Source organism: Pteropus vampyrus, unplaced genomic scaffold (genome assembly GCF_000151845.1).
Source record: "Pteropus vampyrus isolate Shadow unplaced genomic scaffold, Pvam_2.0 Scaffold26, whole genome shotgun sequence".
NCBI lineage: Eukaryota > Metazoa > Chordata > Mammalia > Chiroptera > Pteropodidae > Pteropus > Pteropus vampyrus.
Genome location: NW_011888807.1, coordinates 284,274 through 300,347, shown reverse-complemented (window position 1 = coordinate 300,347; position 16,074 = coordinate 284,274). Strand labels below are relative to the sequence as shown.

At 34.9% G+C, this 16,074-nt stretch overlaps 1 protein-coding gene across 1 annotated transcript in view; it reads left to right on the top strand.

Moving 5' to 3' along the window:
* The window catches only part of EPHA6 (EPH receptor A6), an 841,299-nt gene extending 826,449 nt beyond the window's left edge, over positions 1-14,850 (top strand). The window contains 3 exon segments of the mRNA XM_011356398.2: positions 1,623-1,816; positions 13,468-13,617; positions 14,736-14,850. Coding sequence (XP_011354700.1) covers positions 1,623-1,816; positions 13,468-13,617; positions 14,736-14,850 — 459 coding nt within the window.
* The last annotated feature ends 1,224 nt before the right edge of the window (positions 14,851-16,074 follow it).

The following is a 16,074-nucleotide window of genomic DNA, read 5'->3' as shown; positions in this document are numbered from 1 at the left end:
GCAAAAGTAGTCAGAAAACAGGTAAGAAAAAATCCTGTTCAATAATGGAATATAAAATGAATAGAAAAATGCTAGTATCCTAGCAGGTTAAAGTGTTCTGGTCACGAAGACATGGATGGGATTATGAGAAATTCTCTATTACTAAAAAACTAAAGCTTAGCAGTTAAGAGTTTCCTGAAGGCGTATTACTGCTCCTTTCTAGAATCTGCCTCTATCATGAATCATGGCTATTTTAAAGTCATGGTAAATAGTGTCAATTTAAAAGAAATTAAAATAAGATGTGTTTTTTTTTTTGAAATTACAGAAAGCATGTAGCTGTTACTGCAATAAAGAGAGCTCTTCCGTTAGAAATATTAACTTTTGCATTATTATATATTTCTGCTGTTGAAGGAGGGCAAGAATAAGGTTGAATTGTGCTTGCCTTTAAACATTAGTCTGTTCTTCAGTTTTACTACCTCAAAAATGGGTAAAATAACCCATTTCCTTTGTTTATCTCCCAGGAATGATATAAGAATAAAGGTTCGTATGAATACCTTTGAACACTTCATAAAAAACAAGCTACTTAAATTCAGGGTCCGTTTTATTGTGTTGTAAGGAAACTTCAAGGTGGGTCATATATAAACAGATAAATATCTTGCCTTATTTTGGACATGATTTCCTAAGTACCAGAACGAACAAACAGAAAACTCATCATCTTGATGTTGTTCCCTTAAACTTGGCTTCTTATAGAGAGTTCTTTCCCTAGAGCTGCCCTGTCCTGTAGAGTAGCCACTACTATATCCACCTGTTTAAGTTTAAATTTTACTTAAAATGAACTAAAAAACTAAAAATTTAGTTCCTCAGTCCTATTAGCCACATTTCACGTGCTCAATAACCGCATGTGACCCGTTACTACTGTGATGGACAGACAGAACATTTCTATAGTCATAGAAAGTTTAGTTGAGGCTGTCCCAGAGGATACTCAGGCTGAATGCTTCTGTTGCTGTCTGGACTTAAGCTAGCCATCGATAACATTTTGCAGATTAAACAACCTTTAGAAGTTATGAGAGGACTTTCTAATCACATCAGTGTCAGACTAAGGAAGGCTAGAAGTGAAGAGGAATTAAATAGGCCATAAAGAAGAAAGAGGAAATGATAACTAGAAAAAGAATGCCCACTGACCTTATCAAAGGATGAAAAAATGATTCAGGAATTCAGTGCTTCAGTAGAAGTACGATTTTACTATAACATTTGTCACACGTGGTTTGCCCTACATGCATCAATCTTCTGCTTACTTTCTGATGTCATAATTGGGTTTTGAGATGTTCTAGTAAATCAAACAAAAACTATTTCTCAACATTGTGATGAAACTTAATCTCCCTTTTGTATACCACATGTTTAAAATACATATTTTCCTCTCAGCGGGATCAGCAAATGCTATGGAGATATTTGCAATTCTTGTTTACAGCTTTTGTATTTATCCTTGTCTGGACCACCTGAATTCACAAGTAGTTTTCATGCTTACTATCATTTTAGCTACTTCTTCCTGTATAAAAATAAATTAGCATATATAATACATAACTTAGCATATGTATTATTTGTCCCAAAAAGTAAGAAAATAACTTGTGTATGCTTTCATTTAGGTCATTCTGTCCATTGAAGAAGGTTACAGACTTCCAGCTCCCATGGGCTGTCCAGCATCTCTACACCAGCTGATGCTCCATTGCTGGCAAAAGGAGAGAAATCACAGACCAAAATTTACTGACATTGTCAGCTTCCTTGACAAACTGATCCGCAATCCCAGTGCCCTTCACACCCTGGTGGAGGACATCCTTGTGTAAGATGCATAATGTTGATTTTTTCCCCCTTGACAATCATAATTTCTTTCAGGCCATAGACAAGACAAGACTAACAGAGAAGAGAAAGTTTGCCTTAATAACTATCTAGTTGTCGACCTTTTAGAAAATTGTGTATAAACTATATTGTATTTAACAGCCGATAAAGCAATTTATTAACATTTTAAATTAATTTTTTTTTTCAGAAGAAAACGAGATCTCTTTCCTTTTCTCCATACCTTATCGTTCTGAATTACTTTCTTTATACTTTTTCTGTGTGGATCTTTTGTTTTTATAAAATCCTTTCTGTAATTTCTGATCCTTCCTTACCTATGTAAGTAGAATATGAGCGTGTCCACAGCCCTTTAATTTTCTTGTCCATTCTATGTTCTATCCCTGTATTTGAAATGGCAAGCAAGACAGGGCAATTTGTGAATCAGCCAGTAGCAAGGATGTTTCCTGCTGAAATGATCACACCCAGCTGTTGTTACTTTCCATTCCTAAAACCAAAGAAAGACAGAGACAAGAAAATGAAGGCACTCATACACCATTTTATGAAAGTCAGTAGAGTTGCAGAGATCTACTCACCTTTCTCTGAAAAACAATAATAAGGGGGAGAGTAGAAGTAAAAAATACTATCATCTAGTCTAAAAATATTACATTTAAAATATTATTAAAGTGAAAACATATTCCTTTATTTGGGCCAAACTGGACTTAAAAATAATCAAAAGCATTTCCAGAGCTCCCTTTCCTGATCAGAGCATGGCTAACAGGATACGCAGATGTTCAGCTTTAGGTCACAGGTGCAAGTCAGCGCAGGTCTTTAGTGCCAATAAGGCTAAAGGCTCTTAAAGGACTGATGAAAACAGGCCTCGGCTTAAGGCAGAGCACATAAGAGTTCACCTCTAAAGCACAAATTGGCAGCCTCAAAAGTGAAGCCATGCATGAAATGCCAAGATTAAACTATTACCCTAGCCCATCTTCCCTAAGGCAGTCCAACACAAAAAGCAGTAAAGCGGGGGTTGGTGGAGGAGGGAAATCTTGCTGGATTTGATCACAAAGGCAATGGGCAGCCATTGAATGTTTTTAAGCAAGAGAATGGCCTGATCACATTTGCATTTCTGAAGGGTCACTCTAAAGGATGATTTAGACTGAGGGTGCAAAACAAGAGACAAAACTGGAAACAAAGACAGTTAAATGTTTTCAGCAATCCAAGCTAGAAAAGATCAGAGTCTGACTTACAAAATGGAAATAAGCTTGGGGTCAGGAGCTAAGAAAATGGATTTATTATTAGGCACGGAAAATGAATTTGCCTTGGCCATTGATTGAATATGGAGGGAAGAGAAGAGAAAAGAATCGAGGATATCTGTCAAGTTTCTTTCTTAGACAAGCAGGATGATGGTATTACCTCTAAGAGAGGAAGAAGGACACATTTTTGAAATAGAAATGAGACCATTTCAAGTACGGTGAGTTGAAGATGCCTGTGGGGCATCTAAGTGGATGTCCTACAGGCAGTTATATTTATAGGTTGACCCTCAGGTGAAAAGATCTAGGCTAGTGATGTAGATTTGCAGATCATCAGCATATAAATTGTAGCTGATGCTTTAACTGAGTTAAGATAACCCTTGGAGAATATAAGAAATGCAAATTAACAGGAAACGAATGGAACACCAAGATCTAAGAAATGAACTGAAGGACAGTACCCAAAAGAGACAGAGAAAGAAGAACAAGACAGGTAATGGGGGAAGCAGGGAAGGAGCTGTATCATAGAAGCCATAAAGGGAGAGTTTCAAGGAGTATCATGTAGGAGGCCCCACAAAGCTTCAGTAAAGTAAAAAGTAAAGTGTGTCCGTTGAATTTAGCAACAAGGTGCTAAAGTGTTCATAGGCAACTTGTGCAAGGGCATTTTCAGTAAAGTCGTGTAAGACAAACTGCAGTGGAGGGAGAGTGAACATGAGGTCAGAGAAAAGAGCAAAACAAAGTACCAAGTCTACTATTGTTTTTCCAAGAAGCCTGTCTCAGAAGAGAAAGAAGTAATTAGAGAAAATGTTTCTTAGTTTTTGTCTTTATATATTTTATTGAAGAGACAGGCATGCTTTAACCTTGAGGAGAAAGAGCTAATAGAAAGAGCTCATGGGATGTGTTTCCATTAAGGGGAGAGAACACTGGCATCTATAAAGCAAATCATTTCATCTGGGCTTCTTGTTATGGTAAAAGATTAACGGACCCCACAGCCTGTGCCCCTTATCAGAACTCTCTAACTCAGGGGTCCCCAATCCCCAGCCTACACACCAGTACTGGTCTTTGGCCTGTTAGGAACTGGGCCACACAGTAGGAGTTGAGCGGCAGGTGAGCAATCAAAGCTTCATCTGTATTTGCACTCCCTAGCGCTAGCATCACCGCCTCAGCTCCACCTCAGATCATTAGGCATTAGATTCTCATAGCAGCACTGGTCCCTGGTGCCAAAAAGGTTGGGGACCACTGCTCTAACTGTTCTATGGCTGAAAAAGCAGGCAGGTAAGAGCCTTTTTTTTTTTTTAATAAGAAAAGCAGATAAAACAGTTTCTTCCCTGCTTTTTCAAGATTATGAATGTCCATCATATTTGGAAAATACTGAAGAGTCTGAAATGAGAAAATACCAAAAAATCAAAGGGATCAAGAGGTAAAGTCAATATAAGAACTCATGTCTGAGGGCCAGAGGTTTCTGATTTAATGGGGTGTGCAGCAATCAGTAGACAGACTCTTGAATGGCAGGCTTCGTGACGGCACTGCCACACACAGGCCAGGAGTCGGGTGCTTAATGTAAAATTGGCAGTTTGATTCAATCCTCAAGTCTAATCTCTGGGAGACCAGATGGAAATTTTTGTGATTGATTTGCTATCTCTGTTTCTGACAAAGACAAGTGTGCTACTGCTTTTGCCCTTAATGTACTTTTGTTTGAGAAACAGAACTGGAGTTTTAAGGGTATCATGCCTGAAACTTTATCAGCCTTCTTATTTTCACACTAGCCTGAATGGGTTCCCCTTTTTCACACCCTTATTCCAATGCCACTTACTCACCCTGTCCCTGATCCTGGAGAACAGAGACCATTTAGGGAGAAGAGACATGGGAGCTTAAAGGACAGCAATATTACCTAAAGAATGCCTGGTTTGTTTTATGCTTATAAAACTATGACGCAGCCCCGCCATCCCCCAAGTCCCAAAGCCCAGTCATTTGTTTCAGAGTGATAATGGATTAAGGAAACATGACAGAGTGTAGAATTCAGTCTTTCCTCCCATGTAGCTCTCAAACAGGTAGAGTCTAAGTGTATAACCCACAGAACTCATTAAACTCTCTGGCACTCTCCTTTTCTTACTATCCCCAAACTCTCAGGGTTCTCTCATAGTTTCACACTGACATAATTCTCTCATCCACTAGGTCCCAATGGTTTTTCTTCCACTCTAATTTTTTTTCTCAAGAAATCACCTGAGAAGCTTTTATCCTTTCTTTTGACAGAGTAGTAGAAGGGGAAGAAATTAAGGCAACAAAGGGAGATAAGGAAAGCTGGGAAACCCACAGCTTAATAATTTTATGCTAGCATATTAAGAATTTCATAACCTTATATCTGTAATCTTTCCTTGAAAAAGACAGAACATCCAATAGAAATACCGTTGATGAGAGAAGGCATTTATTTTTTGGAACAGATGCTATTGTGCCTGACGCACTCCATGGGAGCATTCAGAGCTCTGTTCAGTTTCCAACCTTCTTGCTTTCTCTTCTACTCAAAAAGGTATATGGATATATAAGTAAACATAGCGATAAGTACAACCTTAAATCCAATTGATTGTAAAAAATAATTTTGCAAAAGTATCTTAATGATATAGGCAATCATCCTTCACAAATGTGAATTTCAAACTACCTTCACTTTCATTAATTCTACAATAATGTCTTATAACCTCCTTTCAAAGAATTATTCGTAGCTGTCATTTGGTCCATAGCCCTTGGGAGAAAAGGGCCAGCTTGTGGCCCAGGCTACATGGAATATGGCAGCAAAAGCAATGCCTGGCCATGGCCTTTGAAAGACCTCTTGCTCCCTCTCCCCTGACCCTCAAAATCAATTCAATAGCTACTCTCAACCCCAAGGTAAGCATACTCCCATGGAGTCCAGGGTTACATCCAAGATTTGGTAGTTTAATAACATAAAGTGGACTTATGACTACATGGGTGTCCTTCCACCCAACCCTACCTTACCAGCCCCACCCATATTGTCCTACACATCTATTCTCCAACCTCTTCAATCCCCATCCCTGATGCCTCCACGTGCTACAGCCTATTGAGTGCACTAGGTTGAGGCAGTCAACTGGCCAGTGTCTTTTTGGACAGTGCTGCAGTGTAACGGGAAAATAACACTTTCCTCCAATCCTTACTCCAGATTTCCAGAATGTCACTGTCAAAGGATTTTACAGATTATGGGCTCCTTGATAATATTAGCTAAAAAGTGGCATCCAAGGAAGGGCAGCAGTTAACCAGATAGACCAGTCTGTGATAGTCACCTGCCTCAAAAATTACATTCTGCTCAGGCCTAGGCATTTAGGAATATCCTCACTACCCATGGTACCATAGTTAAGGATCTTGTAACATTCTAGCTTTTAGGAGCTGGAACCACTACTTTCCTTAGTACACATAAATCTATTGTTGAACTTTTAGGCACTTGGTTTCCAGTAACATGTGAATCACGAAGGTAGAGAAAAGTCCAAACCAGTATCTGCATTCAGAACCTCTGCTTTAGAGAACTGCGAATTAACATTATAAGACTAAATGGTACTGCCTCTCTCCATCCAGTTAATAAAGCAGGTAACCGTCTTCTGAGGGCAATAACTTTCAACAATTGGATATAAATTTTTCCATTCATTTTGAAAAGACCTTGCTCAATGCTACCTAGGCTATACATAATCAGCACTTGCTAAATTGTTTATATACCAATTCATGGACAACTTGTTTTGTTTGACTTCTGTAACTAATACTTTTAATGATGTTTTTCATAACAGAGAAATAACTGGTTGGACAAAACCAGTGTTTAATTGAGGGATTAGCAAAGCTTTGTGGAAAGAAGATAGAATGTTAAATATTAATCAAGAAGTGTGAAACTTCTACCCATTAGAAAATCTAAATTCAATTTACATGAACTGTTGGCACAAGATAATAATACTAATGTTAATACCAACACTAATGCTGATACAAATCCTAATGTACATTATCAACAATAGCTTTTATTGGCATTTGTTGAGAGCCTATACTATATGCCAGTCGTTGTCCTAGGCACTTTTATCTGTAAGGTCATTTAATCTTCACTATTATTATCTCCATCACTCAGATAAGGAAATGGAGACTTGAAGAAACAATTAATTAGCAAGTAATTAGTAGATTAGGAATTTGAACAATGTCTACTGACTGCCAAGCCTTTGTTTTTTCCACTACACAGTACGCAATCACACAAAATGGCAAGATTTTTCCCAATAAAGCACTGTTTCAAAAATGTGATTATAGGAGAAGAGGATACATTTTTACATTTCCAGATATATTTTCTCTGGACCAGTCAGACTTTGTAGATGGAGTATAATAAAATCCCAAAAAGAATTTGTAGTGGAGCACAATCTATTATTTTATGTTCCGCTAAGCAAATACAAGGATGTAGAGTATATGCCCTCATTCGTGGGGATAAGTAGCAAATACGTAGTCCATATATTCTCCCAATATTCTCCTGCTATGCTCAGCCACTCGAAGAAAATTACTTGAAAAAAGAAAGTAGTAACTACAACAAAATAGAGCAATGAGGAAAATATGGCAGCAACATATTCCAGAATTATATCCTCAGGCATTTTGTAGATTGAATTTTTCCAGTATTGGCAAATATATGCTTTGCTTCTTTTCTTCGTTGTGGCAGACATTACTAATCACTATGCTTTTCCGCTGAGCCCAAATGCCACCTTGGCATTCTTCTCAAGACCACATTTTGATGACCACTGCTAACGAATTGTAGTTGGCATGTGATATGAAGTCTATGAAGTCTATTTCTGTCCCTGTATTATTTCCTCACACACAAAAAAATAGGCTTACCTTGAGCTTCAGTAATCTATTACTCTGGCTATAGAGACCATGAACTGGAGACTCAGCATTATGAGAGATTTTTAAACACTATTATTCCTATTCTGCATCTACTCCTCCTCATGTTCAAGCACACCTATAATTTTAAATTTTGCTTCCTACTTTCCACCATTTATCAATCTTATTATGAGAATTAAATCATCATATCAATAAAAAAAAAAGGGCCTGATGAGTACAGTATAGAGAATATAGTCAATAATATTATAATAACTATGTCTAGGGCCCGGTGTGTAGTAGACTAATTGGGGGGATCACTTTGTAAATGCTCAGCCACTTGAAGAACATTACATAAATGTCTAACCACTATGCTGTTCACCTGAAACTAATATAAAATAATATTGAATGTTAACTCTAATTAAAAAATTAAAAATTTAAAAAAAAAACCTGAAGACTTTCTGAAAATAAAAGGCTGACAAAAAATAATTCATGCTCCCAATTTAACAATGTGGACAGTCAGATTTTTTAAAAATATATTTCCCCAAAGCGTAAAGAGTCACAAGATATTGTCATGATTCTATGGATTTTGTAAGATTTTGAATTACGCTTTAAAATTTTGAAAGAATATCCAAATTCTTTCATTAATTTAAATTTAGACCTAATTGTAGAGAGGGTAATGTTTTCTCTTTTATCTGATTAAATAAATTCTTCCTTCAAAGTTTAGGTAGACAGTAGGTGTATTTGGAGATTATTTTATGGATTAACTAAATATTGTGGAGTGTAGTCCTTGAGTCATGAGATGAGAAACTCATGTAAAAGCAGTGATTTTTAATAAGGTGAATGCTGCTGTTTTGGTTCTAAGTCCCTTAACCCTGTGCTACCTTACCCCACCTATAACTACCTCTTCCCCAACTCTGAAACCTATAAAGACAAAGATAAGCAAACATTTTCACAATACAAGGAATAAGTTAAATAAACAATATATTCACTAATAAATGCTTATATCAATAGGCACTTGCTTTTCCATGTAATGGTATTAAGTGAAAATAGACTATTCAATATGAATCAACCATTCTCTAATGAACTAAACTTTTCTGTCAAGAATATTAAAGTCTAAATTATCCCTTATTTAATGAATTCCTATAATACTTTCAGCATTGTACCGAAGCCTACAGAAAATAAAAATTATGTGAGATCTGGTTCCTGCCATCAGGGAGTTTTAACTTACTCATTAAAAATTTTTTTTCTCTTATGGATTTTTCTCAAAGAAGTTATTCAACTGAAGCAAAAAGATACATGCTCTAAGAGTGCATAATCATCTATAAAAAAAAAGTGTCATTAGCAATCTAAGAGTCTAATTTCAGGGAATTAATAATTATTAACTATTAACATATAGGATATTATATACTCCTTTGAATAGCAGTTATGAAGGCTTTTGAAACATGCAAAATATTTATAAATATGTAAAAAAAGGGAATATAAAATAGAAACGAACTCTGTCCATACAGTTCTGCTAACCATATATAAATGTAAGAGCTTGGGAAAAAAGAAGTGAGAGTGGTAAGGGGAGAAAAGCCTTCAAGCAGGCAATGGTTTCCTATTAGAACAAGATCTTACCTTGCAGTAGTGCTTCTCAGCCACTACTTTCTTGAATTTTTTTTTAATAAATCTATTACTATTATATTTACATGATGAATATAAAATGTGGAAAACTTCTGCAGATAAGAATCTTTTTGCTTTTTTTTTTTGGCATTCAATATTATTTTATACTAGTTTCAAGTGTGCTGCATAGTGATTAGGCATTTATATAATTTAAGAAATGAGCCCCCGATCAGTCTAGTACCCACCTGGCACTATACATAGTTATTACAATATTATTGACTATATTCCTTATGCTGTACTTCAAAAAACCTTCTTGCTTTTTAATGGCAGTTTTGATACTTACTGATAACCTATCTAAGAACTTTCTAAATTAACAGACTAGTACTACTGTGAATTCAGCTCATTAAAATAAAAACTTTTTGGCGCCATCAGTACTATTCCTTTTTACATATTTAGATATATTGAAAGTATATATTTATTGCACCTTAAACTATATCACAACCTATTCTAGCTATACTCCAGCCTTTTCTTTCATTTAAATTGACTATAATTTATACCTGGAATTTCCTAATTCTACCCCTTCCTCATTTTTCTAAGGAAAGTAGTAGACCCTTGACCTTTTGTTCTACAATATGTACTTTTTTTAAATGTTAGCTGCAGGTTTTGCTGTAAAGACATTTCTCAGGTGGGCAGCTCCCACTAATCACAAAAGAGCAGAAATTTCTCGGTGCTCAGCAAATAGACTGAATTTATCATTACACATGGTTGATAAGAAAGGGCATTTATTGTTTATTAGGTAATATTCCAGAGAATTCATGTGAGGGTGATGGTACCCAACCTGAAAGTGAGAAAAAAGGCAGCATTTTTCAACTTAGTTATAAGATAAGGTGAAAGAAGAGTTATTGCACAGTGGCTGTGAACAATGAGGGAACCTTGACCTTACTAAATCAACTGCCAGAGCTGTCATACAAAGGCCAAAGAGTAACTAGGTTACTAAAGATGTGTGGAGAGAAAGGGGATTATTGTATTGAAACATTCTGGCAGCAAGTAGTGGATGCTTTTCAACAGAGAAATAGGCCATTTAAATCATTTAGAATACAGAATGTCCTTTCGTGACCTTTCTATACGAAGGACATAAAATTAGCAAATTACATTTCCACTCACCAATTATATGAAATTGTGAAAGCTGAAAAGTTATTCCAGTGTGATCTCAGGAGAGAGAGAAGTGGAAGTCATCCGACTGTGTCTGTGCATCAAGAATGAAATAGGAATATGAAGGGAAAGTAACTGAAATGCATTCATTTAATTTTGTTCAGTTTCAACAAACTTCTTTGACAAGTAATTAAAAGATATGAGAGCCACATTGTTTTAAAATAGGACATTTAGTTTTCTAAATATGTGGTTTCGTTAATATTAGTAAGCAAGAAGGGTATCCCAGCCATTTTGGTATTTAAACTTAGTAAGTTACTACAACAATATTCTCTAATGTATGTCTATATGACCTGGTCAGATAATTTAGGAAAATGATACAGAAGCTATTATGAATCCCCTCATATATTCACATTGGACATTTGAATAGTGAAGATTCTGAAAATGCTATAAGTAAAAACCCTGTATAACTCTCTTTTCTATGGAGACCTTTATTACTTTGTATTTATATATGAATTTTTATTTACATAACAATACTTACTAATATAAACACCTCTGGGAAATGAAGAAATATTGCAACAATTAAAGTATTTACTGGTAGATGCAATGATAGCTTTTCAACTTTTGGACATGACTAATCTTCATTTAGGGTCAAATCATGAATTATTCTTATATTAATTAGAATGAAACAGCCCACAATCAAATAGCAATTGCAATTTAGAGTACAGGAGAAGAGAACCTGGCTTAATGGCCTCTAAAATAGGAATTGAGTAATGATAAAAAAGACATGAATCATTGTTAAAAGTAACCAGACCCAATATGGACTACAATATTGTCACGAGATACATGCATTTAGTTTATGCAAATTCCAATTGAATATGAAGAGCAAAAATTCCTGAATTTCCTTGTCATTTTTCTTTAACCCCCAACCCCACCTTCAGCTAGACCCTCAGTTTAGGAAAAGGTAAGTCAAATGTGGCAATCAAAGAAAAAACAAAAAAATGAATTCTAGATCTTTAGCAGGGACTCTGTCCTAATCAATCCCAAGGGGCACCTTTCAAAGTCTTTGGCAGTCAAACAATATACAACTTGTATGGCCATGCATAACATCTCTGGCTTTTGCGCTCCTAAAGACCCAGGTCTTGGTCATTTAATTCAAATATGAATGGTATAAACATTATAATAAAAATTTTTAAGGGTAATTTTGATTGTTAGAGATTCTCTTTTGATTTTTACCTTATACACTGCTCTTAGAATCTAACTCCCACTCCCACAATTTTTAACAGAACAATACCAGAGTTACATAGTTTGCATATGCCATTCTGTTCACAGTGGAGTTATTCTTATTTCATGTGGCTTAATCATACATGCTCACATAATATCAGTTTCTAGTTAAAGCCAAAATAGTTCAAATATGAATGGTAAAAACATTATAATGAAATATTCCAAATGAGAATGTTAAAAACTATGGCTCCAGTTAAGTCTCTATGAATTCTTTCATTCTTTAACTTATAAATAATTAAAAGCAAAGTAAATGAAAGTTGGAATAACCTTCAGTATTCTAATAAAAATAATTCAGTGGTTAACTTCTAATGGGAAAGCTTTCCATTTCTTAGGAAAAACTGATTTGACTCAAACATCAATCATTAAAAAAAATTAGTTTTATTATTTATTTAATTTAGACTCTAAACCTAATAATTTTTAAAATGATATATTTGTCACCCTAAAAAACTAACAAGACACTTTTTACTATAAAAGTACTTTTACTATCAAATATTTTTAAAAACCATACAAAATATTGTTAAAATTAATTTCCATATTAGTCTATAAGGAAAATAATACAGTTTGTTGCCAGATTGGCCTAATTAAACCATTCTGAGTTATTTTTATTATAATACCTAAAGTTAATTCATTTTATTCTGTCTGACTTTAACTTATACAAAACCATTGTGTATATATAGTATGTATATATATATTTATACACATACACATATGTATATGTGTATGTATGTATACACACATGCCTCTAGGCTTTCCAAAATAATACCTTTGCACTATTTTTATATTAAAACTATAAAACTATCACCACCTGGAATGCCTTTGGCATCAGATTTAAGAAACAGAAATACAGATTTCTATATCATTTACATTAAAATCTATTAATGCTGGACTCCTTTTTCTTGTTAACACAACCTTGCGTTCATTTTGCTTTGTTTTGTGACCTATTAATACATGTGCTGTGGGCTAAATTACCCTATGCTTAGATGTATATAAGTTTTATTCATGCAATTGAGCTCTATGACGGCAGAAATTATTTTTTAATAAATAATAAATTTTTGTTGAATGAGAATAAATAAATGCGGGCTTGACCAATGAACTCACCATAAAAAAAGAGAAAGGACTACCATAACAAATGTGGAAAAGGCAAAAGTCTTTTGGATTCAGTGGCAGGTCAGAAAGTGTAAAAGTGAACAGCCTGTGGCTAGTTACTCTCTTTGTAGGGAAAGGAGTGGGCTATTTCTCACATTTGAAAATACAGTTTTATGCAAGAGAAAAAAGTAAAGAGAAGTTAGCAAGATGTGAGTTTTCTCATAATATATCAAGTATAAAACCCAGTAGTGGCAAAAAGCAAAGACAAAAGAAACTTATAAGTGAAACTGAACAGATAAAAGTAGCTGATTGAACATGAAGAAAAATTAGAGATTTCGTTAAATGGAGGATAGAAACATTAGACATAAGAATATTGTTAAAGGAAAATATTAAGTTGGGTATTTTTTGCTTTATCTGGCTTTAAAAGGTCTTCATGATTTTTTCCTTGTAGAATGCCAGAGTCCCCTGGTGAAGTTCCTGAATATCCTTTGTTTGTCACAGTGGGCGACTGGCTGGATTCTATAAAAATGGGGCAATATAAGAATAACTTCATGGCAGCAGGGTTTACGACTTTTGACCTGATTTCAAGAATGAGCATCGAGTAAGTGGTACCAGAGTTATTACTGGATTTAGATGCTCTACCCAGGATTTTAATTTTTACTATAAATTCAAATACTGTATCAAGAACACCATGATGAAACTACCTTTCCTAAGGCTCCCATGGTATTTCCACATCTTTCCTCACCATTTCTGACTATCGTTCTAGTGGAAGTTGGATATTACACTTTTAACTACCATTCTTTGAAAGAGTGTATTTAATTTAAATAGCTATTTAAAAATTTTAATGATTTGTAAAATGCAGATTATGCTTATTCATATCATAGACCTTATGTCAACTTAGTTTTACCTTGGCAAATTATTTATGACTCACATATGTTAATCTTGCATAGTCAATATCTATTACCTTTATCATATGTAATTGTAATAATACAATATTATCAACTCATTTCAGAGCTCCTTCTCTGTATTACTATGGCCAGGGTGTTCCTACTGTCTCAAAGATTATCCTTTGCCTGGGTGCAATAAAAATGCTCGAGGTGTGGTTAAAAGACTAGATACTAAAATTGTAGGTTGAGCCATATGAAATTGCCATTGTTTTAAACTAGAAATGGCAATATCATATGGTTTGACATAATACAATGGTATTCTTTTTCAGATTATTGAAAGACCATGAGAACTCAGAGTCATTATACCTTCTACCCTATATACTGTTTTACTAAAACTGTTGCAAATTTCTATAATTACCTAAATTATATAGCCTTTATGAAAATGTCTGAACATTGTATAAGTACCTGAATTTGAAATTTTCCTTGTATCCTAAAATTTGAGGTTAACTTGTTGTATTCTCTGCCATTAGGGAGAAGAAAAAGTAACAAACTCTTAATGTTCATTTATATCTCTGCTTAAACTTACATTTTACCAGTTATACATTTTTTTTGGCAAGTTTATAAAGCAAATTTGACATAGTGCATATTTGCCATATCTAAATGTTTATTTCCTCTATCTCGTACTTACCAGATCTAAATGTTCATATTCTCTCTCTCTCTCTCCCTCCCTCCCTCCCTCTCTCTCTCTCTCTCTCTCTCTCTCTCTCTCTCTCTCGCCCGTGTGGGTGTGTGTGTGGGTGTGGGTGTGTGTGTGTCTTTCTCTCTCTCTCAGTGACATTAGAAGAATTGGAGTCATACTCATTGGACACCAGAGACGAATAGTCAGCAGTATACAGACGTTACGTTTACACATGATGCACATACAGGAGAAAGGATTTCATGTATGAAAGTACTACAAGCACCAGTGTTTGTGCCTCAGCATTTCTATAATGAAAGATATCCTCTCTACTACCCTCTCTTCTGATTCTTCAAACATCACTTCACAAACCGCAGTCTCCTGTTCAGACTACAGGGTACACACTTTGGTTTATGCTTTCAACTCAGATTTTAAAGTCATGTATCATAGCTCCTCTCTGAATGACCTACAAATAAAACCTTGGCCCACTGCAGATTATCACTACACAATGGCAAATAACTCAGCATGGATGTGTAACTTTGTATGGCAGTATTTGGAAAGTGTTCAGGGACTTAATCCAAAGGAATTTGCCCAGGTGTGGCTTCCTTAATGATGTACTTAGAATATGATGGTAGATGAAAAAGAAATTGTTGACCTTTTTTTTTTCATGTTTCATGATCAAGTAGCTTCTAAATTGACATGAATATTTATTTGTTAGATAATTATATTCAACTCTATGGGTTGTATTGTTACTTTATTTTATAGTAGTTTCACTGTTGATAACTGATGTTAAATTTGGAGAAATGAGTAATGATTTTATGTAGTGAATTCTTGTCAGGTATGACTATAGCGAGAAGGGGGTTACTAGAGAGGGAGAGGGAGAAACATACTGTGCTTTCAAGTCTTCTAAGGCTGGGTTTGTCTATTTTTTTTTAATAAACTTTATAATGTCCTACATATTTTATAGTAGGTGGTAGCTTAGAGGCTTTTCCCCTCTAATTTTTTACTAACCTATAGTACATTTCTTTACTACCTTATGAAGATCACTCCAGGAAAGACCAAGAGTGAGTCCACTACTATAAAGGCTTTCACAGAGTAAAGTATGTAATAAAACCATCACTAGTCCCTTGGTTCTTCATCACAGGTTTTCAAAAGTAATTTTCAAAGTGCTGAGAAAATTAATTGTTCTCAGTAGAATCGCTTTGAATAAAAGATATAAGATTATAGCCTTGGATTTAATGTAAAAAGATTAATTAATTTAAACAGAATTTTATGATAGCTGTATGGTGGCCTAAGAAAACAAACTATCTACCAATTGTTTGATATTAATGCATTTTGCAAGTTTAAGGATTTTTGTTTCATTTGTAAAAATAAGTTACATGAACATGCTGAGCTGTTTTCCAAACCTTCCAAGAGACAAGTATGCTGTTGCATACTCCAAAGAGGACATAAACAGATCTAACATATGAGCATATATAAATTGTATGTCAACCTG